This window comes from Narcine bancroftii, chromosome 3 (assembly GCF_036971445.1).
Source record: "Narcine bancroftii isolate sNarBan1 chromosome 3, sNarBan1.hap1, whole genome shotgun sequence".
Taxonomy (NCBI): Eukaryota; Metazoa; Chordata; class Chondrichthyes; order Torpediniformes; family Narcinidae; genus Narcine; species Narcine bancroftii.
This window is the reverse complement of record NC_091471.1, coordinates 157149926-157176186: the sequence shown is the minus strand read 5'-3', so window position 1 is coordinate 157176186 and position 26261 is coordinate 157149926. Positions and strand designations below refer to the sequence as shown.

Genomic DNA, 26261 nt, shown 5'->3' with positions numbered 1-26261 from the left:
GATCAACTTGGCAGCCACACAACTGATCTCTATGCTTTTCCACAATGTGATCCATACCTGACTACAAAGGACCATTGGCCAATTTGAAAAGGATTAATTTGGCATTTAAGGAGTGAACATTACCCACAGAAAGTGAAATCCAATTCCTGGAATACACTTCTTCTGCAATCTTTTGTACACTGCACACAAATGCCACCTGGAAATCAATTAACGACCCTGATTTCAGAGACCGACTACAACTTTAATCAAAACGTGAATCCAGATTTAGCTGGGGTCACCACACCAAGGGAAATACAATCTTTGGTGTTTTCTCCACCTCAGCTGTAGAAGTTGAAATGAAAGGTGTGCCTTGCGACTCTGGCCCTCACTCCTCTGATCCTCTTTCCACGCTGAGCTCAAATGTCCCATCACATGGTCCTGGTGCACAGAGCAGTAAACAAACCCAGCATTCCTTGTACCAAGATCAGTTTTCTGCTGGTCAGGCATTTGCTATTAATACAGGGAGCGCTGAAATCAGGAAAGGGCTAAAATTATCACCAGTGCTTATCTACCTGATGCCATGAACTTCCATTACATCTATAAATGACTGAACACTTAGGAGGTCAGAGTGACATTTATATACCATCTATCACAACCATAGCAGATCTTCTAATGTACTTTATAGGTCATCACTGATTGAATAAATTGAATTGTTTATTGTCACGTGCACCAAGATACAGGAAAAGGCTTTGGTTCCATGCTATCCAGCAAATTAAGCCACACTTAATTGCAATAATAAACTAAAACTGCAGATTATACACAGTGTTTTAGTTTAAACAATGCAAGGGCACATCATTTTACCAATGAGAAGTCAAGAAACTTTCACATTTCCATTCTCCTGGGAAAGACTGGCAACTTCCACCATCCTCTGTATGAAAATGTCTCTTTGTTCTTGACACCCCAACCCCACAAGGAAAATATGGGAAGAGATTGCCAGCTGCCTGGTGGAGACCTTTGCTTCTATGCCCTTTATTTAAGGGCAGGAAGTATAAGCCCTGACCATATAATTATTGGAGAAAATCTTGTGGGGCAGGATTTATGTTCTTTTCCAGATCAGGAATGAATTTGAGAACTATTGAAATAATGAACTAGAACCAGAGGAAACACTAGATACACTCACCAGATGCCTTGGTTATTGCACTGGGCTGTGCTGTACCTGGGACCAGATGGGAACCTGCAGAAACTCCGCAGGGACAAGGAGCCTGTTTCTTTGGGTTAGATGGCAGGCGTTGAGGAACCTCCATCCTTCACTCACAGAAAGAGGATGATCTTCAACAGCTGTAGCTGAAGACTTACAGAATAGGAGAGTTAAACATGGGAATGGGTATCAATTGAACTTTTCACAGAGCTGTCACAAAATATAGACAGAAGGTTCCTCTGCTGGAAGATACCATTATTCTTTGCATAGTGGTTGCATTACACTATGAGTGCAAGTTATTTTTACAGGAGAGGGACCCTAATAATACCTCACTCTGACAGATCTACATTTGCAGATGATTATCATGTGCTCTGTATTAGGTTACTGGAAGGGTTACCCAACAGTTCGTGTGGAAGTGAGTTCAATAGTAGGTGCATTGTACTGTAATTTTCATTTTCTCCACACACAGCACCATCTGCAGAAGGAAATGTGTCACATGATCTCTGTAAATCATCTTCAGGAAAACCAATGACTTTACCAAAGTCCACCTTAAACAATCTCCACATTCACCTCATAAGAACCCTCCCAAAATCCACTCCAATGTTAATCTCATTTTGTGCAATAATTTCTTTTTTTCCTTTTGACCTGATGCTCGAACATGCAAAACCCCTCTGCCCTACTCTAATTTACCCTAGATCCCATCACCCACACTACCTGTTATCACCGATCCATATGATCTTCTGATTAAGTAACATCTCAGATTTCAAATTCTTATCCAATCCTTTGGTGATCTTTCTCCTCCATCTCACCATGAATTGCTCCAGTCCCAAAACCATCCTGAATCTTGGCACTTCTTCCATTCTCATCTCTCTACTCAATCCACCCTTCAGCTGCTGAGTTCCTGAGCTCTGGAATTCCATCCTTAATCTTCTCAGTACTGCAAGGTATTGAGGAGGCATGAGGTACTGAGCAGGCAGTGGAGTGGCCTTTGGCGGGTTGGTGGTGAGGCTTTGGTAGGGCAGCCTTCGGTGGGTCAGCAATGAGGCGAGGCCTAGTGGGAGTGGTAGTGTGGAGCTGGAATCAGTGAGGCAAGGTCCAGTGAGAGCAGCGGTGAAAGGAAGTTCAATTTTTGATTTTTTATATTTTAGCAATCCTTAATATTTTTATTAATCCTTTAATTAAATTAGGAATAAGTAATGGAGTCAGCTAGGGCAGTAGATTTATCCGATTGCAGGATGTTGGAAATCTGGGACAGCATAATTTTCTCTGAGTACTACATCTGCAAAAGGTGCATCCAGCTACAGCTCCTGACAAACCAAGTTAGGGAATTGGAGCTGACACAGAGAGGTTGATAGAGAGGAATTTCAGGGAGACAGTCACCTCCAAAGGTCAGGAGGCATGTAGCTGGGTGACTGTCAGGAGAGGGAAAGGGAATAGACAGAGAGAGCAAAGCGCTCCTGTGGACATTCGCATAATCAATAAATATATTAGTTAGGTGCAAAGTTGAAGAACAAGACCTCCAGGATTGTGATCTCAGGAGTGCTGCCCATGCCCCATGCTAGTGAGGTGAGAAATAGGAACCAACTGAAGCTAAATATGTGGCGAATGAGATTGTGCAGGAGGGAGGTCTTCATGTTTCTGGACAATTGAGCTCTTTTCCAGCAAAGGTTCCAATGGGATGCTTTGCACCAGAACTGGAGGGGGGGACTAACATCCTTGTGGGTAGGTTTGCTAGTGCTGCTCTGAGGGGTTTAAACTAGATTGGCAGGGTGGGATGAGAACCAGAGTGTTAGAGTGGGTGGAGAAGGATAAAAGTCATGCACAGATTGCATATATAGACAGAAATCAAAAGGTTTGCATGTGATAGAAATATTCTCAATGCAAGGAGTATTGTCAGAAAGGCAGATGAGCTTAGGGCATGGATTGGCAAGTGGGATTATGACATTATTGCTATTAGTGAGACTTGGTTGCAGGAGGGGCAGGACTGGGCAGCTCAATGTTCCGGGAGTTCCATTGTTTCAGACATGGTAGAGAGGGAGGAGTGGCATTGCTAGTCAGGGAAAATATCACCGCTGTGCTTAGAACAGCCCAGAGAGCTCATCTGCAGAGGCCATATGGATGGAGCTGAGGAACAGGAAAGGTGTGACCATACTGATAGGATTGTATTATAGACAGCTCAAAAGTCAGAGAGAATTGGAGGTGCAAATCTGTAGAAAGATAGCAGAGTAAATGTAAGAAACTGAAAGTTGTGATAGTAGGAGATTTTAACTTTCCACATATTGACTGGAACTCCCATATTGTAAAAGGGCTGGATGGCTTGGAGACTGTCAAATATGTTCAGGAAGGTTTTCTAAATCAATATATAGAGATGCCAACAAGAGACGATGCAATACTGTATCTCCTACTAGGGAACCAAATGACAGAAGTATGTGTAGGCAAGCATTTTGGGACCATAATGTTATTAGTTTTAAATTAATAATGGATAAGGATAGGTCTGGTCCTTAAGTTGAGATTCTAAATTGGAGAAAGGCCAATTTTGTGGAAAAGAGAAAGAATCTAGGAAGAATGGATTGGGATAAATTGTTTTCTGGCAAGATGAGATCAGCAAGTGGAAGGCCTTCAAAGGTAAATTTCTGAAAGTGCAGAGTTTTCATGGTCCTCAGGATTAAAGGCAAAGTTAACAGGCACAGGGAACCTTGGTTTTCAAGGGATATTATCAATCTGGTTAAATATCAGGTATAGGCAACAAGGATCAAATGAGGTATAGAAGAGAATAGAAAATGTAAGAAAATACTTGAGGAGGAAATCAGGAAGGCAAAAATAAGACATGAGGTTGCTTTGGCAGATAATGTGAAGGCAAACCCGAAGAGTTTCTACAAGTATGTTAAAAGGATAGTAGGTTACAAAATTAATACCCTCGAAGATCAGAGTGGTTGACTATGTGGGGAGCCTAACGAGATGGGGGAGATCCTATGCAGTTTATTTGCATCAGTATTTACTCAAAAAACTGGCATAGAGTACAAGGAAGGAAAGGAAACCAGCAGTAGTGGTATAGATATTAAAGAGGAAGGAATCTCCCATTCGTGACATGATATTCCCTTGGACCTTGAGGGAAACTAGTGTAGAAATTGCGGTGCCCTGGCAGAAATATTTAAAATGTCCTTAGCTACAGGTGAGGTTCTGGAGGATTAAACACTTCTTGTTTAAAAAAAGGCTCCAAATGTAAACCAGGAAATTACAGGCCAGTGAGCCTGACGTCAGTAGTAGGTAAATTATTGGAAGGTGTTCTAAGAGATCAGATATACAATATTTGGAGGTCCAAGGGCTGATTAAGGACAGCCAGCATGGCTTTGTGTGTGATAGATTGTGTTAAACGAATCTTGTATAGTTTTTAATTGTTACCAAGAAAATAGATGAAGGAAAGGCTGTGGAAATTGTCAACATGGACTTTAGAAAGGCCTTTGACAAGGTTTCACATGGGAGATTAGTTCAGAAGGTTCAGACACTAGGTATCTATGGAGAGGTTGGAAACTGGATTTGAAATTGGCTGAATGGGAGAAGACAGAGAGTGGTAATGGATGATTGCTTCTCAGACTGGAGGCCTGTGATTAGTGCTGGGACCATTGTTGTTTGTTGTCTATATCAGTGATCTGGATGATAATGTAGGAAATTGGATCAGCAAGTTTGCTGATGACACTAAGACTGGAGACATTATGGGCAGCGAGGAAAGCTTTCAAAGCTTGCAGAGGGATTTGCACCAATGGGAAAAATAGGCCAGAAATGGCAGATGGAATTTAATGCAGAAAAGTGTGAGGTGTTGCATTTTGGAAGGACAAACCAAGGTAGGACATACAGAATAAATGGTGGGGCACTGAGGAGTGTAGAGGAACAAAGGGATCTGGGAATATAGGTACATAATTCCCTGAAAGTGGCATCATAGGTAAACAGGGTTGTAAAGAAAACTTTTGGAATCTTGGCCTTCATAAATCAAAGTATTGAGTACAAAAGTACTTAATATGTTATGGTGAAGTTGTATAAGACATTGGCGAGACCAAATTTGAAGTATTGTGTGAAGTTTTGGTTGCCAAATTACAGGAAGGATGTCAGTAAGATTGAAAGAGTGCAGAGAGGATTTACTAGGATGTTGCCAGGTCTTCAGGACTTAAGTTACAGGGAAAGGTTAAATAGGTTAGGACTTTATTCCTTGGAGCATAGAAGAATGAGGGAGATTTGATAGAGGTTTATAAAAGTATGAGGGGTATAGACAGAGTAAATGTGAGTAGAGTCTTTCCACTTCAGTTAGGAGAGATAATTATGAGAGGACATGGCTTTAGGGTGAAAGGTTTAGAGGAAACATTAGGGGGAACTTCTTCACACAGAGATTGGTGGGAGTGTGGATCGAGCTGTCAATCTGACAAAGTAAATGTGGGCTCACTCTGGAGTTTTAAGATTAAATTGGATAGATACATGGATGGGAGAGGTCTGGAGGGTTATGGAATGGGTGCAGGTCAGTGGGACTAGCGGAATAATGTTTCTGCACTGACTGGACTGGCCGAATGGCCTGTTTTCTGTGCTGTAGTTTTCTATGGTTCTTTCCATTTCACTAGCTACTGTCAATTTATCTTTAAAACTCTTTCTTTGATCCTGATGTGGTTCTGCTATCACTTCTGAGTATGCCGGTGAAGCATCTTGGGAGATTTGACTTTGTTCAATGGTGCTATACAAATGGAAGTTGTTGGAGATAGAGAATCTGGTTGGGTTGTGCCAGAACAACAACCTTTCTCTCAATATCAGCAAGACCAGGAACTTATTGTGGACTCTAGGGTTGGGGGGGGGGAATGGGAGACCATATGCCTGTCCGCACCGATGGGAATTTGGTGGAGATGGTCAATACCTTCAAATACTTGGGATTCCACATATCAGAGGACCTCTCATGGAGTCATCACATTGAGGCAACCATGAAGAAGGCATACAAACACCAACTCCAGCACATTTGTGTTTTTAAACCAATACCTTTACTATCTAAGGAACAAAAATCTACAGCACTTTGGCCCACAGAGTTGTACTAACCTAATAACTTACTCTAATAACTGCCTCAAATCTCCCTTTTGCATAACCCTTCATTTCTCTCTGTTCCATGTACCTATCTAATAGTCTCTTAAAAAATTCTACTGTACCTGCCTCTACCACGTGTGGGAAAAACTTAACTCTTATATTCTCCCCACCCCATACTTACTCCCAAGCACCTTAATACTGTTCTGAACCCAGAGGATTCCAAAACCCACCAGCAACAGAAATTCACCAAGACAAATGGTTACTTAAATAAAAGTTGCTTTTAATTATTGTTAAACATGAAAACAGGATCAAATTTTAACTTATTACTATTAATTTAACCCCTTTCTAATTCTAAGCGCATGTGCATGTAATGTGTATACAAGTTTAGAAAAGTTCCTTGATTCACAGTCCAATCTCATTTCTCACTCCTCCAAGTTCACTGGTTGCAGGCAATTCTTATACTGTGTACAGTATTTAACATTTATGAAGTTCACCAGACTTTGGTGGTTGAAAGGTAAATGGTTACTTCTCAGGAAGATCCTTGTCAGTTTTCAGAGAGAGATTTGTTGTTCGCTGGACACAAACTGATTCTATCAAATCAGCCATGTCAGTATCTTGCCGAAGAAACTTGCCCCATCAGGATTTTACAGATGATAATCTTTTTCTTTCAGGTCACCACAAAGTTCCTTTTTGTTTCACTTATTTCCAGTGAAACATGAGGCAGCCAGTCCTCTCCAAGAACTCACAACCCATCTTCCAAATGGGGTTTTTCCACAAGCTTGCCAGCTTGTCATGTTCCAGTCCCAGCTGCTGAACTGTAGAACTGAATTCTCTCTTTCTCTGAGAAAAGCCTGGTTGACTCTCTCTACTTGCAAAACCACATGACCCTCTTAGAACAGCAAACTACACTCAGATAACCTTCAGCTCCGAACCTAATCCTCCAAGTTCTTTCATGTGTTGCTTTCCAAAACAATCCATTAGTGAAGTCTCTATAGGCACTCCCCAAAGCTTTTGCAAAAGCATTTGGAGCCGGCCTGTCTGGCTTGAGCAGAGCTCCAGTATTTTAAATGAAATCTGTTTTGAAGCATTTGTATGTGACCTACACTTAAAAAAACTGCCTCAATTTATCTCCTTTAAAACATATCTATATACAATATAAAATAATCTGTCACAATACTATGTCCTGTCATGTGAGCGATTTCAGACCTGGGAAAAGGCCTCTGGCCATCCACACGATCAATGACTCTCACCATCTTATACGTCACTCCTCATCCTCTGTCACTCCAAGGGGAAAAGACAAAGTTCATTAAAGGTATGCCTTCCAATCCAGACCGCATCCTTGTAAATTATCTCTGCTCCCTCTCTATAGCAATCACATCCTTCCTGTATATTAGTGGTTCCTTGAAACAGGCAGGGAAACAAGGCATCAATGGCCTAGGCTGTTCATTATAATTAGTTATAGAATACAAAATGAACAAAAAAAAAAATCACTTCATTAGTTAACTCCAAATGACCAATTGTGGGGTTTTGAGTCAGCCTTAAATCATGGTAAGACATGAAACAGGAGCATGAGAAGGCCATTCAAGGCTGTGACACATGGGCTTCCTCGGGGTGCTTCAGTTTCCTCCCACGTTCATAAGATGTACTGGTTAGTGTTAAATGGTCACATAGGTGTATTTGGGCAGCATGGGCTTGTGGGCCAGAAAGACTGTACCTCTAAATTAAAATATAATCATGGCTGATCTGCCCGAAACCTCATCTCATTCTCTGCATTTCTCCACAGCTCTCAAACCTGTGATCTTTCAAAAAATGTATCTATCTCCTCTTTAAATACCCGAGTGATTTTGTCACAATCCTTCTGGGACAGAGAATTCCAGACATCTGCTACCATCTGCAAGAGGTTTCTTTCACCAATTTTAAATAACTGGTTTTAATTTTATCTCTTCTGTTGAGCGCTCCCACTAGTGAAAACATATTAACATCTGTCACCTGAGGATCGTACATTTCTATAAGATCACCCCACCTTCCCCCAAACCCCACAGAGTGGTCTTACCTTTGCTTTCAGTCACCGGTGTTAATTCAAGAGACCTCAGTGAGGCTAAAGCAGAGTTCTGTGTGGTGTCAGGAGTAGGTCAGGAAGCCTGGGGATACAAGGGTTGTGACTGAGAGATTTCCATTGCACTAATAGGGACCTAGTGGAGTAAGACAATTCCCATGTGGTAATACGGTTCTAGTGTGGAGAAAGACTGCTGTCTAAGGTCCTGTCACCACTAGTTATTGGGTGGGGGGGGGGGGGGTAAAGAAGTGTGGACCCTGAGTACCATCTCCCAGCATTTGGAGGGCATGGTGGTGCACACAATAATCACATTGACATGATTAATTACCAAACACCTGAGCATTACTGATACAGTACTTGGCCAGGTTCCAGGTACAGGAGCAAGAGGGGCCAAGTCCAGGCACGTCAGCCTTTATTGGCAAATCTGGGGAGGATCCAAGGGAGGGGTTAGGGAAGGCCAGGAAGGTTTGGACCGGCCAGTCCATACATCTATACAAATGCCTTTCACCACAGGCGTGTTGTTCAAAGAGGCCATATGAATGGTTTTAGGCCTTTGTGCACTGAATGCTCAACTTGACATCCTGAATTGACAGACTGGTCAAAACTATGATTGTACAATTTTGTATTTCTGGTGAATATTTTTAAGAATAAATCTTAAATTTGAAATTAAAAGTGTACCAATGTGGTAATGCTGGAAGTGGGATTCACTTGAAAACCACTGAAGGGAGTGCTTTGCAATCTTCCTCTAGGGTGTGACATTTCTAGCTAGAGGGTCCCACTGATTGGTGGGGCAGATAACTCCTCTCTCCAGTATCTAAGTGAGGACTGAATGAAGATGAATTCAATGTTTACAGATAGTTGTTCAGAGTTACAGTAGAAACTGGAATTGTTGTAAACAAGGTATCTCAGCCCTACCAGAACCTGGGAACTCACATTCACAAAACTTTACATTCTTAAAACAAACTGCAGTGCTGTTGTACAATATTAAACTTCTCACTGTTCCTGACTGCTCTCAGTATTACTGATCCAAACTCTCATGAAACCTCCAGTCTCCACTATCTGTCCCTGATGTTAATCCTCTCATTGCTGGGCATTGCCATGGTCTAAAGCCCTGCCCCTCCTTCTAGGAAGTACTCCTCACAAGCCATCTTTCACAGGCATTCCCTGCCTGCCCCAAGGTCCATAAGGTTACTTGTTGTGAGGATGTGTACAATGTTGCTTCTGGGAACCCCTTGGGAACAGCAGATGGTATTAATGGCTGTGTACAATCCTTGTAATTGGAGAGGAAGGAGATATTGTGATCAATTGTTATTGAGACGTTAGTGGAGGTCGTGTCTGGTCATCCCAGCCCAGTGCCCTGCCAAGCAGTTCCAATGTGCAGAAAGCACCTCACAGACATCACCTCTTTCCCATGACAGTGAGGCAACAGCAACAACAAACCTTGTGTGCAGAATCCAAATTCTGGTCACAGGATCGATGTGACTCAGATCCAAATTCCAAACAGCAACAAGAGTCATTCTGGTTTTGGATGCGACACTTGCTCAGTGACTGGTTTTTGTAATCAGGGACTGTGTCAGTGAAACCCGCAAATCTCAAGGCTATTCTTCCATTCTTGCCCCCAGAAAGGTTCACCCACACCGCCAAGAACCCTTGCTTTCCTCCGCTTAGATCACGAGTTTAACAGCACCTGCCATTGATAACAGGCAAGTTACCCAGTGTCACATGGGAGGGGGCAGGAGATTCCTTATCAGCCAAGAGTTCTCTCCTCCTGAATAGGGGCCAACAGTGAATTAGATAGCCCTGTGAGCTTGCTCCCATACTGTGACATCAAGCCCTATTCAGTGTCGAAACATGGATCGATCTCTGCTTTCACTCGGCTTCCCCCACTTCACTCAATGAATCTTTGAATTTTCCACTAATAGGAAACATCCTCTACCAACCAGTCTGCCAACCTTGCGGATCTCATTCCTGTGTACTCAAATGGGCCAGGGCAACTGAAATTGTTTCTCAGGACACTGTCTCAACACAGGAATTAATTATCGTGTCCCTTCATCCCAGTTCCAACAGGATCCGAAGCAATCCTGGTGGATTAACAATCATAAAACAATAGAACAACAATCTTGCTCTCAATGTCATCAAGACCAAGGATCTTATTGTTGATTTTAGGAAGGAGAGGCCAAAGAACCACACACCTCTTGGTATTAATGGGAAGAAGCTAGAGAGGGTTAGAAACTGGGAGACTATTTTTCAGAAGAGCTCTCCTGGAGCCACATTGAAGCAACCAACACCTGAGTCTGAGGAGGTTTAGCATGTCATCAGATACTCTTAAACTCTGGAAAGTATTCTGGCTGGTTGCATCATAGCCTGGTTTGGGGATTCGACTGCTCAGAAACACAGGAGACTGCAGAAAGTAGTAAACATAGCCAGGTCTATCACAGGCTCTGACCTCCCATCCACTGCAGACATCTATGTGAGATGCTGCAAAAAGAGGGCAGCCAACATTATAAAGAAGCTCCATCACAGCATCTTCTCACACTGAAAGACCACTACCTCCAGGTTCAAGAACAGTTTCTTACCAAATTCCATCACTCTTGTACCTCCCCTTGTAATACTTATCAATGATTGCTGCAACACCACAAAAGGACTGTCTCTTTTTATTTTGCACTGGTATAACCATGAATATTTATTAACGGGGTATTTATCTTACGGGCTTAGACAGACTAGACGCAGGAAGGTGGTTTCAAATGCTGGGAAAAACTAGAACCAGGGTTCACATTTTAAGGATAAGGGGGAAGATTTTTAGGTCTTAGTTTAGGCCAGTTCCTTGTCAATATTTAAGAGTAAGTTAGATTTGGCCATTGTGGCTAAGGGGATCGGGGTGTGTGGGGGGGGAGGGGGTAGTATGGGGAGAAGGTAGGAACTAGGTACTGATCAGCCATGATCATATTGAATGGTGGTGTAGGCTTGAAGGGCCAAATGGCCTACTCCTGCACCTATTTTCTATGTTTTAATGAAGTGGTTCTCAACTTTTTTCTTTCCACTCATACATTTTAATCCCTATGCCACAAGTACTCTGTGATTAGTAAGGGATTGCTTAAGGTGGTATGTGGGTGGGAAGAGAAGGTTGAGAACCACTGCTCTAGACCCAATTATTACTGAAATATTTTGATGAGAAAAATTGTCATTGGCCTATTTCCTTTGGAGTTAGGAAACTGTGCAAATTATGAGTCAATTCGATACAATTAAAACAATAGTTTTTAAACTTTTGCTTTTCACCTACATACCATCTTCAGCAATCCCTTACTAATCACAGAGCACCGATGGCATAGGGAATACTTAAAGTGGTATGTGAGTGAAAAGAAAAAGGTTGAGAACCACCTGAGCTAATGTATTTATTGTCTCTTTAAATTTAATTAAATTAGTTATTTTTCTTTACAAGTGCTTCTTTGGCAGCAGCAAGTAAGAATTTTGTTGCATCTATACATTGTACAGTATTTGTGACAATAAACTCATTGTCACCTCATACTGTTGCATTTTTAGATATTGTTTAACATTTAAAGTGATTGAGATACTGGGTTCCGTTCCCAACCATCCGATCCAGAAACATTATTGGTCTATCAGCTGTTGCTTGTTCTGGATATTGCACTCTTCTTTCCAGCGGAGGTCTGTCTTTCAACCCAGAAACAGGCCCTTCAACCCACCATGACTATGCCAACCATGAACTACCTATCCACACATCCCACTCACTAGCACATTTCTAACAGTCATGGTGACACAAGTGCTCACTTTGACACTTGTTGAATCTCTGCTACTGCCACCTATTCAGACAACACCCTGAGTGAGTGAACTTGGATTCCCTCTTACCCCTTACCCTGAACCTACACCCTCCCATCTTTTCCTCAGTTTTTCCAGAATCCAGGAGAAAGGCTTCTTCATTGCCATCCTCAGTTAATGCTGCAGGGAAATGACCTCTCTCCCATGGACACATCTGCTGTCAACTACTTTCATCAGATTCATCTCTTCTATTCCATAGAAACCAACCCTCACCAGCCATCTTGCATGGCCACTGAAGTTCTCCAGCCCTGTAAATCTCTCCAGAGAGGTGTGGCCACAAATGTACACAGGTCTGGCCAAATGTGAAACACCTTCATTACAGTCAATCCCACTTAAAGTTTTCTGAGTATTCTATAATTAACACATTTCTTCTTTGGTTAGAATGCTTAAACATGTAAAGATTCTGGAGTCAACCCTCATCCTGAGGGATACGAGGCTCAGACAAGTTTGGGAAGATTACATTCAGCAGACTCGGTTCCCTTGTATTCCTCTTTTAACCCTGGCTATTTCCAGGATCTTTCAGAGTTCGGTGTGCATTGGTGCTGCAGGCCATTTAGAACATTCAAATCTTTCAATGTGAAGGCATCAAGCTATAAAAATCAGATTTATTGACCAGTTTTATTTAACAGGGACATATCTCTGATGTAGATTATGGAGTATGTGCCCACAGCAAAATTTCCTTGAACCTAGCATCAGGAACGAGAAAGCTTGGCTCATCATTCTGGTCACCTACAGCATATCCCATCAATTGTCACTGAGATTCCCAACCCCACCACTTCACCTCCCAACTCTCCCTCCTCCCCCAGCAAATCCATGCACCCCTCAGTTAGCAAAAAGCTTGTTGCTATGCATTGCCATCTGTAAACACCAGCTCACAATTGGAAAAGCACAACCTTTAGTTTTCAGAGTGTTCAACTTGTCCTGGAAATCTCAATCAGTTACCATAGCACCTGGGTTTATATGTGGAAAAAAAAACAGATCCTTCACTGAAAATTCTCAGAGAACACGTTAAATCCAGAGGAACTGATCAGTACAGTTGGAGGCAAGCTTGGAGGCATAGAGGATGTAACCAAACACAGAATCAGAAACCATGACTAGAAGCAGAGATTGATGCACTCCACAAAGCTTGGGATGCAGTTTTCAGGTCAGGTGATAAGGTGGCACCAAGAACAGAAGGGCAGAACTCTCCCAGGCAATTAGGAACACAAAGCAGGGATATGCACAGAAGATCCTCAGACAACTGTGTGACATCAGTGACAAGAGGTGCATGTGGAAAAATATTAAAACCATATCGACCACAAGTCAACCTTGCAGGTCAGTGATAATGACACCTCCCTTCCTGACAGGCTGAACACCTTGTATGTACGGTTCGATACAGAAAACAACATATCATCAAAGAAAGCCCTGTCCCCTCTGAGGAACAGGTTGCAGCTAAGATGAGGAGGATCCTATCCAGGGTAAACCCCCACAAAGCAGCAGAAACAGATAACATACCTAGCTGGATGCTGAGGGATTGTGCAGACCAGCTGACTGAAGCCCTAACGGACATCTTCAATATCTCCCTCCAGCAGTTCATTGTCCCCATGGGATTAAAGCAGCCACTACCATCCTGATGTACATATCTCTGATATGTGCCCAAGAGAGTGACAGTAGCAAGACTAAATGACTACTCCCCAGAGGCACTTACCTCCATGATCATAAGGGCTTTCAACATCTGGTAATGGAGTGCATCAAAGTGCATCTACAGTGACAATGGGCCCATTTCAAATTCCTTGGCCAAATCGATCCACAGATGATGCAATAGCCCTGCCCATCCTCTCAGTCCTGGCAGGTTCATTGACTTCAGCTCCGTATTCAACACAATCATACCTCAGAGGCTGGTAGGTAAACTGTCTTCACTGGGACTCAGTACCTGTCTCTGCAACTTGAACACTATTTCAGCAAATTCTCCCATTACCTTAGAAAATATTTATCAATCACCAAAACAGACTGATGATTGTTGATAATTTCTATTCCCCACCACGATTACAACCTCAGATAAGAGTTATCACTGAATCTGGTTAAGACCTGTCCATTCGTGGTAAGAAGTTGACCATTCAGAACATCTCTAACCAGTTGGTACATTAATTTTAACAGCAGCTGGCAAGCACAATGATTCCCAAGAGGGGAGAAATAACAGAAAGTGAGTAAAGTAGGTTTTCCAGCTAAATGTAAATCTCTGACATTAAATTAACACCATAAAGTGCTGACTGGCATGTGTTACAGACAGATTTAACACTCAATCAGGGACCCAGATGAAGAGGAGCAGTAGAGTTTCTGCTTTATCAGGCAGAAGCCAGGATAAAATTTCAGTGCTTTCCTGAATCCAGGGCTAAAACAGGTCCCTATGAAAAAGAAATCTCGGAGATCAGACCATATGCTGTCACCCTCCTTCAGAATTAAAGTCAATTCAAAAGTTGGAACCACTGTGGAATCATAAACAATGTGGTCCAACTTTCTGCACTTGCTCTCAATCTCCACCAGAACATTGATGACACATCCACGCAGACCACAAGGCTCACTAGAGGCAAGGTGCAGCATGTTCCGTGCAATATTGCTCATCAGTCCTTCAGGAACCAGGATCACTGAGCAGTGTAGCTTGGTCTTCTTAGCTCTGGACAGACAGTTTTCCAGGAGTTTGACCAAGAACTGACAACTTTGTTCTTCCTCATTCTCCCTGTTATCAACTGGCTCATGATCCCACTCATTGAGTTCTGCAGACAAAAGGAAATTGTGTTCATTAAGATTAATCCCACGGAGACATGCTGTAGTTCCCACCACGTATCATAGCTATCTAACAGGCACTAAATGACAAAAATCAAGACTGCAGGTACAGAAAGAAAACACTGAAAACACTCAGCAGACCAGGCAGCACACAAGGAGGGAGGAATAGTTCATGATGTTTCATTGGCCAGCCATCTGAAACGATGCAGTTCCTATGTTCACAGATGCTGCCTGACTCAGTGTTTCCAGCAGTCCCAGCTAGTGAAAAGTGGCACTCATCTGTCAGAGGCCATGCTGAGGAGAGAGGGGAGGAGAGAGGGAAGGAGTGAGGGAGGGAGGGAAGGAGTGAGGGAGGGAGGGAAGGAGTGAGGGAGGGAGGGAAGGAGTGGGGAAGGGAGGGAAGGAGTGGGGAAGGGAGGGAAGGAGTGGGGAAGGGAGGGAAGGAGTGGGGAAGGGAGGGAAGGAGTGGGGAAGGGAGGGAAGGAGTGGGGAAGGGAGGGAAGGAGTGGGGAAGGGAGGGAAGGAGTGGGGAAGGGAGGGAAGGAGTGGGGAAGGGAGGGAAGGAGTGGGGAAGGGAGGGAAGGAGTGGGGAAGGGAGGGAAGGAGTGGGGAAGGGAGGGAAGGAGTGGGGAAGGGAGGGAAGGAGTGGGGAAGGGAGGGAAGGAGTGGGGAAGGGAGGGAAGGAGTGGGGAAGGGAGGGAAGGAGTGGGGAAGGGAGGGAAGGAGTGGGGAAGGGAGGGAAGGAGTGGGGAAGGGAGGGAAGGAGTGGAGAAGGGAGGGAAGGAGTGGGGAAGGGAGGGAAGGAGTGGGGAAGGGAGGGAAGGAGTGGGGAAGGGAGGGAAGGAGTGGGGAAGGGAGGGAAGGAGTGGGGAAGGGAGGGAAGGAGTGGGGAAGGGAGGGAAGGAGTGGGGAAGGGAGGGAAGGAGTGGGGAAGGGAGGGAAGAGAAGTCAAACAGTCTACTTTTTGAGCAAATGTGAAGTCACACATTATGCAATGATAATGGGAGGAGGGAGGGTTGGCAAAGGTCCTGCCTCTTGTGCTGGTCAACTAACACCTAAAAAAATAAACATTGTCGCCTTTACTAATTATGTTTTTGTGCAGAAATTTGTTTTTTTTTAAATTTGAGACATTACAGCATTGCCTTCACATTCCCAAGCACTGACAGTCTTGCACTCAGTGTCAGCAAAACCAAGGAGATTATTGTGTTCTCATCGAGGGCTCAGTCGTGGAGAGGGTTAAGAACTTTGAATTCCTGGGTGTCAACATCTCCGAGGATTTGTCCTGGAGCCTCCATGTTGATCCATTCACCAAAAAGGCTTGCCATTGGCTATACTTTGTGAGGTGTCAAGGAGGTTCGGCATGTCACCGAAGACTCTCGCAAACTTCTACTGGTGTACCATGGAGAGCATTCTGGTTGTTTGCATCATTGCCTGGTATGGAGGAGCCAACTCTCTCAGGACAAGAATAAACTCCAGAGGGTTGTTAACTTGACCTGTGACACACAGGCACCAGATTTCACTCCATCAAGGTCATCTACATGAAGTGGTGTCTTAAAAAGAAAGCAGCCTCGATGCTCAAAGACCCCACCACCCAGGCCATGTCCTCTTCACTCTGCTACCATCAAAGTAATGGTACAGGAACCTAAATACAAGCACCCAGCAACACAAGGACAACTTCTTCTCCACTGCCATCAGATTCCTGAATAATCAATGATCCAAAGACACTGCCTTATTTTTCGTACACGAAATTGTTATTATTTTTTATATAATGTTGTAAGATGGTTATAATATGTATGTTTGCACTATAATGCTGCCACAAAACTCCAAATTTCATGACTCGTTCATGACAATAAATCCTGATTCTGAAATATTTTGAATTTTTTGTGTAGAAATGAAAATATTTCAAATGTTTATATCCCATTAAGTGTTTCACTGCTGATTGAAGCTCCCTTCACCTGTAGCCCACCTTACTGCACAGGTGCCCTCTCTGTTCTACAATGGCTGAACAGAGTTCTATCACACTCCCTCACCATCAACGTTCTAATGTTACCATCGACCACAAATTTTGTTGGACCAGCCTTATCAGTAAAATGTTACATATGCTGGAAATCTGGAATGCGGCAGAAACTTCTAGATACACTCAGCCAGCATAGATGGGGTGTGGGAGAGGGGTATGGAGGTGGATGCAGTGTGGAGGAGGGGATAGGTTGTGGGAGAGAGGTTAGTGGGGGTGGGGGGGGGGGGCGTGAGACTGGGAATGTCTAGTAATTCCCAGGTGCTAGAGATTGACGCCAAAGGGGATCGGGATTGGGGATGAAGGTGAGCTGGTGGCTGACCAGGGTTGTTGTGAGTTTGAGGTTGGTGACTGGAGGGAGGCATTGTTATGAGCAGGGTGGGATGATGGGATAGGGTGTAGGTGATGGGCATTTGAGATTCAGGGTGACAAAGGTTGGAGCAAGTGGACTGAGGTTTAAATGGGGGAGATTGGGTTTGATGGGGTGTGGAACGGATCAGGTGAGAGGGTAGGAGGACAATCTGCCACTCCGCCCCAGATGTCTGCCCGCCACCCTGGCCAGAGGCAGACTGGGGCCCGAAGCTCCCTCACTCACCCGGAGCTCCGCCGACCGCAGGCCTTCGACCGCCGCCCGTCACCATCCTGGCTCCAGGAGCGCCGCCGGAAAGTGCACTCCGAACACCCACCCCGTGCTGTCACGCCCTGGGTCAAACCCCGGCCGCACTCACTCCAGCGCCACTCACATCTCCTCTCACGTTTACTCACTCAAGCCCCGCACTATTACCCTCTCCCCTCCACCCACTGTCGCTCACTCACTCTCACCCATTGTCGCTCACTCAGTCTCACCCACTCACTTTCTCCACCCTCCTCTCACTTCCACTCTCTCTGTCCCACTGACTGTCACACTTTAAATCATTTCGCCCACACTCTCTCTTCCTCTCTCTCTCTCTCTCTCTCTTTCTTTCTTTCGTCTCCAACCCGATTCTTCAATCATCGAATGGCAACATGCAGAGGTTGCATGAAATGGATACAGGTGACTGTCCAATCACAGTACTATCTCACAGCCTGGCCCCGCCCCATTCACCAGAACCCCGTATGTCAATTGGCTCAGCCTGTCCACAAGCTACAGCGAATCAGCAGCGAGGACGCACCCCGCCCCTTCGTCCCGCTTGCCGCGGCCCGGGACCCTCTAATACTTAGTGTCCAGACTGATGAAGGCAAGTGACCCCAATGCTTTCTTCACTACGCTGACATCTTTAAAGAGACGTGCCAGCACCCGGAGGTCCCTTTGCTCCATAACACTCTTGAGGGCCCTACTGTTAACTGAGTAAATCTTGCCCTGGTTGCTGATGATTCAATTTACCCAAATGAACCTCCTCATACTTCCCCATGTTGAACTGCATCTACTTACCCTTACCCATTCCCAAGCTGATCGAAATCTTATTGTAAACTTGCAAACATCCAAGTAATGCAACCTAACAATGTATCTTTCCTTGTAAATGACCATTACCAAGCCAGTGTATCTGTGCCAAGATCCCATGCCAAAAGTGTGATGTCTGAAATAAGAACCAGTGTTCCAGAAAAGAACAACCCAAGTATATGTGGCTCTCCCACATTGTTCCACACTTTTGTGGAGAAAGGCCAGAAACCCATTTATCCTTTTTGGTCATTTTCAAGACATGTCCATAATATTTCAGCAAACTCTTGGGGGTTCCAATGTGTTGCTTTGTTTTAATGAATTGAACATTTTTAGAATCCTTTCCATTCCTTTTCCAGAACAATATATTTCCTACTGCTGTGTAAACCAGTGGCGGATTAACCATTAAGCTGAGTAGGTTTAAGCCTAGGGGCCCAGAAGGGAGGAGGGATATTGGGCTCCCGGCAGGAGTGGGAACAACAGGCTCACGCAAGAGCAGGGACCTCAGGCTCCCTGAAGGAGCATTTGGAGACCCCTAATATAAGTTATTTAATGTAACTTAATGTAACTTTATCAACGACGGGTGGGGCACGGGGCAATTTCAGGGGAAACCTAACTAAAGCTCAGTCTAGGGGCTTGTGTGGTAGTTAATCCACCACTGATGTGAACAATGTGCGCAATACTCCAATGTGGCAATAGAAGCGGGGCCGGTTCGCCATGAGGATGTGCGTCGCCACACACACCCCCCCCCCCCAGAACCGGCTACGCGTCCTGTTGCTTTGGTGGCTGGCCCCGGCACTTGGGCGCAGCCATCTGCACCAGCTGTGATAAGTCCAGATGGGCCGTCTTCGGGCGGGCCACCGTAAAATGTTCCTCTCTCCCCCCAACATCCAGGGGAAGGTTCCGCCAGACTGGTGCAAGACTTTGTATGGCCCCTCGTACGGTCACTGTAGCGGTGCACCTTGTGGTCCCCTCTGCACGAAAATGAACTGGGTCGAGTCAAACTCTTTGGGGAGATGAAATGGCTGGGTGTCGTGGCGTGCCAGGGGTGGGGGAGCTAGGGAGGCCAGTCTCCTGTGTAGGTCTGCCAGCAGGTTTTTGTCAGTGACCATGGTGTCAGGGTCTAGGGCGAAAAACTCACCCGTCAGGGAAAGTGGTGTACCATAGACCATCTCCGCTGCTGAAGCCTGCAGGTCCTCCTTGGGTGCTGTCCTAATCCCGAGGAGGACCCAGGATAGTTTGTCCGCCCAGTCTGGTCCAGAGAGCCTGGCCATAAGCGATGCCTTCAGGAGGCTGTGGAACCTCTCCACAGTCCCATTGGACTGCAAGTGGTATGCTGTGGTGTGGTGGAGCTTGACCCCAGGAGCTTCGCCATCTGAGTCCTTAGGGCAGATGTGAATTGTGCCCCTCTGTCGCTAGTGATGTGCGCCGGGACTCTGAAACAGGCAATCCATTGGCTGACCAGAGTCCTGGCGCACGTCTCTGCAGAGGCCTCCTTAATCGGGATGCCCTCCGGCCACCTTGTGGCCTGATCCACCACCATGAGGAGGTAACAAGCCTCCTTGGACACCAGCAGGGGCCCAACAACATCATCGTGGATGTGTTGGAATCTGCGAACTGCCGGGTCAAAGTTCTGGATGGGGGCTCACGTGTGTTACTGGACCTTGGAGGTCTGGCACCTGGTACAGTTACTAGCTAGTTCTGCCACCTCCTTCCTCAGCCCATGCCACACAAGCCACTCCGCAACCATCCGCACAGTTGTCTTTACCACTGGGTGAGCGAGGTCGTGGATCAGACTGAAGACCTTCGCCCTCCAGTGCAGCGGGACCATATGGCGCAGCGTGCCTGTTGAGACGTCGTAGGGCAATGTGTCCGGGCTGCTGGGCACCCGGACATCCTTGAGTTTGAGGCCCGAGATGGCGGTCCGTAAGTTCTGAGTCTCTGCATCGTTCCTCTGTGCCTGTGCCAGTTGCTCGTAATCCAGGCCGGGCACGAGAGTGTTGATGGCTGGATGGGAGAGTGCATCCGCCACCATATTGTCCTTGCCAGCCCTGTGTCAGATGTTGGTCATCAAATCAGACACATACGAGAGGTGGCTCTGCTGTCTGACAGACCACGGATCCTTGGCCATCGCCAGTGCTTGAGTGAGGGGCTTGTGATCCGTGAAGGCTGTGAATGACCTGCTCTCGAAATGACGGATGGCCAAATACAGCCCCAGAAGTTCCTATTCAAAGGCACTGTATTTGAGCTCTGGCTGGTGCAGCTGCTTGCTGAAAAAGGCCAGTGGGCACCATTGTCCATTGAATCACTGTTCCAGAACCCCCCCTCACCACTGCCGTAGCTGAGGCATCCATGGAGAGCGCCATGAGCGCCTCCGGCCGCAGGTGCACCAGCAGCATGGCGTTGGCTAGAGCCTCCTTTGTCACAATGAAAGTCCTGTTTGCCTCCTCTGTCCAAAATAAAGTCTCTTTGTTGGCCATGAGCGCAAACAATGGGCGCATGGTGCGCATGGCTCCGGGGATGAAACGATGGTAAAAGTTCACCATCCCCATGAACTCTTGGAGGCTTTTCAGGGTGGAGGGTTTGGGGAATCATTGAACAGCCGCTACCTTCTCCGGTGCCGGTGCGACCCCAGCCGCCGAAATGGTGTGCCCCAGGAACTGGAGGGACTCCTTGCTGAACTGGCATTTGGCCATGTTAACCGTGAGGCCGAAGTCTGCCAGCTGGGCAAAGAGTGTGCGGAGCTGGGCTTTGTGTTCATCGCGGTTGTGATTGGTAATGAGAATATCATCCAGGTAAATGAACACAAAGTCCAAGGGGTGATAATAACCGTCTTACCCACGTCGTCTGGATGCACTGGGATCTGATGGTATCCCCGCACGAGGTCCACTTTGGAGAAGACCCGTGTGCCGTAGAGGTTGGTAGAGAAGTCCTGTATGTGGGGCACCGGGTACCTGTTGTGGGTGGTTGCGTCGTTCAACTGAAGGTAGTCCCCGCATGGTCTCCAGCCCTCAGATGATTTTGGGACCATATGGAGCTGCAATGCCCAGGTGCTGTCCGAGCACCGGATGATTCCCAGTTCCTGGAGCCTGGAGAACTCCTGCTTTACCTGCTGGAGCTTCTTGGGTGGCAGCCGTCTGGGTCTAGCGTGCAACAGGGGGCCCTGTGTGGCATTGTGGTGGAAGACCCCATGCTGGGGCAGGGCGGCATTGAACAGTGGCTCTAAGATGCATGGAATTCATGGAGGATCTTGTTGAACTCGTCCCTGGTGGCAGCTACGGTGGCAATTTCGGGCCTGCGGGCTTCTGCTGTGTCCAGTGAGGTGGAGTGGAATGTTCGGACGTTAACCAGCCTTTTGCCCTTCATATCAATCAGTAGGTCGTGAGCTCTGAGGAAGTCGGCCCCTAACAGCGCGGTGCCCACAGAGGCTAGGACAAACCTCCAGTGGAACTTCTCCTTCCGATCTGAATCTGTGCCCTGTGGTCCTGATGATGGAGCCATTGGCCGCCCGCTTGGGTGTGAGTCTCTAATGCTGTGGGGGGAAGGACGCTGAGCTCAGCCCCTGTGTCCACCAGGAATCGGCGGCCAGTGGATCTGTCAATCACATGAAGGAAGCTGTTTGTGTGGCCAGCCATCGCTGCCATCAATGGTGGCTGGCCTGGTCATTTCCCTGAAACCCACAGGGCTGGCGGCACTTATGGGCTTGCGCTCCTCAAGCGCTGGTGGTAGAAACACCAGGTCGACTGGCCCTCCTCTGACTTGGTCTTGGGAACGGCTTGTGATCGGCTGGCTCCTGGTCATGCCACCTGGTAGTGGACTGCCTCGTTCTCCCTCTTCATGTGCCAGAGGGCATCCGCACGGACTGCTGCTCTCCTCGGGTTTGAGAAGTCTTCATCAGTGAGGAGCAGCTGGATGTCCTCCAGCATCTGTTCCAGGAATATCTGGCAGAAGAGAAAACAAGGCTTGTGGTCTTCCACCAGGGCCAGCATTTCGTCCATCAGCACTGACGGACTACGGTCCCTAAGCCCATCTAGGTGAAGGAGCCTGGAAGCCCGTTGCTGGAGAGTTAGCCCAAAAGTTCCAAGCAGCAGGTCTTTGAGGGCAGTGTACTTGCCAATAGCCGGGTGTGGGGGTTGGTGAATGATATCGTCCACCCTCACTGCTATATCTTGGTCCAGAGCGCTCACGACATGATACAACATCGTGGTGTCTGAGGAGATGTTGCGGAGTTGAAATTGTGCTTCCGCCTGCCTGAACCACGTTCTCGGTAGGTGGGTCCAAAAGGGGGGGAAGCTTGATTGAGGCAGGGTTAACCTCTGCTGAATCCATGGTGTTTTGAGTCCAGAAAAACATCTGGGCTTGTCGGGGTCATCACTGTAGCAGTGTGAGCAGTGGAAGAAACACAGCCACCACGTTGAGGGTCGTTAACGGCTGTTTTTATTCCAATTCAGCACGCCCCTTTAAGGGAAACATGAGCTCAGTCACCTGGTGCATTGTGACATCATAATCGCTGCCCAGGGTGGGCACTGGAAGGGAGGCTGGAGTCAGACAGAAACCTCTGACGATGCCATTTCCCCATGGCTGCTCCGCCACATGGCGATAGAAGCGGGGCCGGTTCGCCATGAGGATGTGTGCTGCCACAGATTTACGTTATTCCCACCCCCCACAGAAAAACCAACACACATACACATGAATATAAAAGTAAATAAATACTCTCCCTCTATAACTGGAACATTAGAGAAAGTAAGCAACAAAAATGTTTAAAAAAAATCACATACACCCTCAATTACCCACATAGAACACCCCCCCCCCCCCACCACCACTTCCCAAACTCCTCAGCTCATTTGCTGAAGTATTATCAGAATATTGCTGGTTATGCTAAGACATACACCATGCAATCAAACATTTACTCCATTAAGCACTAATAATTCAGAGAAATAACCTCTAAAGGCATGACATTTATGAAAAAAATTAACAGTGGACCCTCATAATGTGCATTTGATTTTCTCCAGTTTAATGAAGAAAATTATATCTTAAATCCATTGTGTAATAGAAGGACACCTATCAGACTTCCAATGCAATAAAGTTAGACACTCGGCTAATAAGGATGTAAATACTATTAAGCCTTTCTGTAATGAATTTAGGGAGTTGTCAGAGATGACAAATATTACAGTCAATGGACAGGGTTGCAAATTAACTTTGAATATTTTGGATAATGTGCTAAAGACTCTGCCCCAGAACCCCTGTATTTTGAGGCACTGATAAAACATGTGACTTAGGTGGCAAGGAGAGCCATTATACATAATAGGACTGGAAAAGATTTGAGGAGGAAAATCCAGATCTTAGAATTTAAACAACTGTGAATTGCTGAAAAATTGAGAAATTTAAGAGACCAGAGAGTAGGAAATTTAATTTTAAAAAAAATTTAAATTTACATTCAGCACAGTGACAGGCCATTTCAGCCCATGAGTCCATGCTACTCAATTTACACCCAATTAACCCACACACCTGGTACATTTTGAACACTGGGAGGAAAGCAGAGCCTCTGGGAAAAATCCACATGGGGAGAACGTACAAACTCTTTACAGACAGTGCAGGATTTTAACCCTGCTCCAGTCCCGTTTGCTGGTGCTGTAAACCCATTGCACTAACCACTATGCCAACTGTACAGTGAGAAGGAGGGATGTAGGGGTTACAGAGAGAGGGAGGGGTGTAGGGGGATTACAGAGAGAAAGAGGGGTGTAAGGTGGTTACAGATGAGGGAGGGTGTAATGTGATTATAGAGGGAGGGAAGGGTGTGGGTAGGTTACAGAGAGAAGGAGGGGTGTAAGGTGGTTACAGAGAGAGGGGGGTGTAGGAGGTTACAGAGAGAGGAGGTTGTAGGGACTGGAAGGGGTTCACAGAGATTGGGAGAGGTGTTGGGTGTAAAGAGATAGGGAGGAGTGTGGGGGCTAGAGGAAGTCACAGAGATTGGGATGGGTGTAAGGGCTGGAGGGGGGGGTTATAGTGACAGGGAGGAGTGTAAGAGACTGGAGGGGAAAACAGAGATAGGGAGGGATTATAGGGATCTAGAGGGGAGGGGGATATGAGGATTGGAGGGGGTTCCAGAGATCAGGTGTAGGGGATGGAGGGGGTTACAGAGATTGGAAGGGGAGGTTGAGGAATGGAGACACAATGAAGAAATTCACTGGTGGTAGTTCCTGAGATGATTAGTTATCCTATCACAAGAGCATTGTGGGCAATAGTGACTCAGCAATCGATGTGCAGCCTCTCTGCTCCAGAGACCTGGGTTTGATTCTGATCTCCTCAACTGCCTGTGAGGAGTTTGGACATTCTCCCTGTGACCATGTGGATTTCCCCCATGTGCTCCAGTTTCTCTGTTCATCTCAAAGACATGCAAGTTGATTGGTTAATTGGCTGCTGTAATTTGCCCCTTATGTGGAGTTGAGAGGTGGAATCTGGAAAGAGTGAGGCTGGGCAAAGTTAATGAGAATGTAGGAAGATTAAAAACAGATGAATTAGTATGTATAGAATGGGTGCTTGATGGTCAGCATGGGTTTGGAGGACTGAAGGGCCTGCCCTGCACCACATCACTCCATGACAAGGAGTTGCACAAGGAATGTTATTCTATTGGATGCAGGAGTAGAAATGGGTCATTTATAGACCTTAGTACAGGCTCCATGGATATTCCCACAGTGACATGTGGATCAACAACATGTGGTGGAATTTCAGTTGGGATCTGTTGAAGAAGGTCCATGTGGAACGCTTGTTGAGTAGGGATGCCTGGTTCTGGAGGGGAGTCTTGTTGGATCTACCCTCTGCCTTGAATCTCTTAGAAACCTCTTACCATGACTCCTCCCCCCCTCACTCTTTCCTCTCCTCACACCCACCTCTGAATTGAAAAAGGGTATGTATCTCTGCATCTCTCCAGGAATGCTGCCTCATCTGATGGGCATTTTCAATGTCCGTTGGCTCGTACATTGGAAATAGATTCAGCCCACTACTCTTTTGAAGAAGGGAAATCACCTCAGTCCAGCACAATGAAGAAGGAGAATTGACACCTCCCTCTTGTGCCTCTCAAGTTAACTGCACTACCCCCGGTGTTGGAACCAATTCAGATCTGCTGACAACCTAATGCTTGGGACATTTCAGCCCTGCGTGGCACCATGTCCCCCTGCTCTCTGGCATCCCCGGGTGTTATTGGTGCCAAGATTTGCCTCACTATTCAGCACACCTCAGGACATAGGGAAGGTCAGGGCCATTGAGTGTGACGGAACATCATTCCCACTTGCCAGGCTCCTGCTTTCCCATGTTTCCTTTGGATATCCACCTAACCAAGAGTACTTGCATTGCGGACATCAAAGGGTTAACGCACAGGACTCAGCATTTCAGTGTTTCTGATTTTCTTTCCTCTCTTAAATGAGAGCATCCCCATTGCAGCCAAAGCCTTTGCCATCCAGGAGGGTCAGTGCTTGCCAAGACAGTCATTCTATCTCAAGGAACCATATATAACGTTACAACACAGAAAACAGACCTTTTGGCTCCAAGTCTGTGCCGAATTATTATCCTGCCTAATCCATTGACCTACACCCATTCCATACCCCTCCCATCCATGCGCCTGTCCAAACTTTTCTTTCCTCGTGTCAGAGGTTTGGATCTGGAGCTCAGGTTGCCAATGAACCAAACAGGAGTATGTGAGGCTGCAAAGGCTGTAGGTGCACTTGCGGTGAATCTACAGACACTCCGAGTGTCTGTGGACTCTCTTTTAATTCATTTTCTCCTATTGTTAGGGGCATCGTGCCAGGCAATGCTCATGGAGACTCTTAACGGCAGACAAAAGTATATCATGTACGGTATGTTTCATTTTTAATGAACAATATTATTACGAGACAATAAAAGGAACCTTGAACCTGGCAGCTCTTTCTGCACTCCCACCACTCTCTGT

The 26261-nt window shown here is 46.1% G+C and overlaps 1 protein-coding gene across 3 annotated transcripts; it reads right to left on the bottom strand.

Annotated features, from left to right (window-relative positions):
- Positions 1 to 12707: 12707 nt before the first annotated feature.
- LOC138757742 (DNA damage-inducible transcript 4-like protein) lies at positions 12708 to 21434 on the bottom strand. Of its 3 annotated transcripts, none has more exons than XM_069925518.1 (2): positions 21155 to 21434; positions 12708 to 14875 (listed from the first exon to the last, which is right to left on the bottom strand). In XM_069925518.1, the coding sequence occupies exons 1-2, from the start codon at positions 21345 to 21347 to the stop codon at positions 14394 to 14396; spliced, it is 675 nt and encodes a 224-aa protein (XP_069781619.1). In that variant the 5' UTR covers positions 21348 to 21434; the 3' UTR covers positions 12708 to 14393. The 3 variants fall into 3 exon arrangements, with proteins under 3 accessions (XP_069781619.1, XP_069781620.1, XP_069781621.1); XM_069925519.1 differs by lacking the exon at positions 21155 to 21434 and adding an exon at positions 19458 to 19689; XM_069925520.1 differs by lacking the exon at positions 21155 to 21434 and adding an exon at positions 17495 to 17934.
- Between the last annotated feature and the right edge of the window lie 4827 nt (positions 21435 to 26261).

Coding starts and splice junctions, on each gene's coding strand:
- LOC138757742 (XM_069925518.1), bottom strand. CDS start 21,347: ATGGTCCCAAAATCATCTGAGGGCTGGAGACCATGCGGGGACTACCTT. Junction 14,876..21,154: donor AGTGCATCCAGACGACGTGG/GTAAGACGGTTA, acceptor TTTTGTCTGCAG/AACTCAATGAGTGGGATCAT.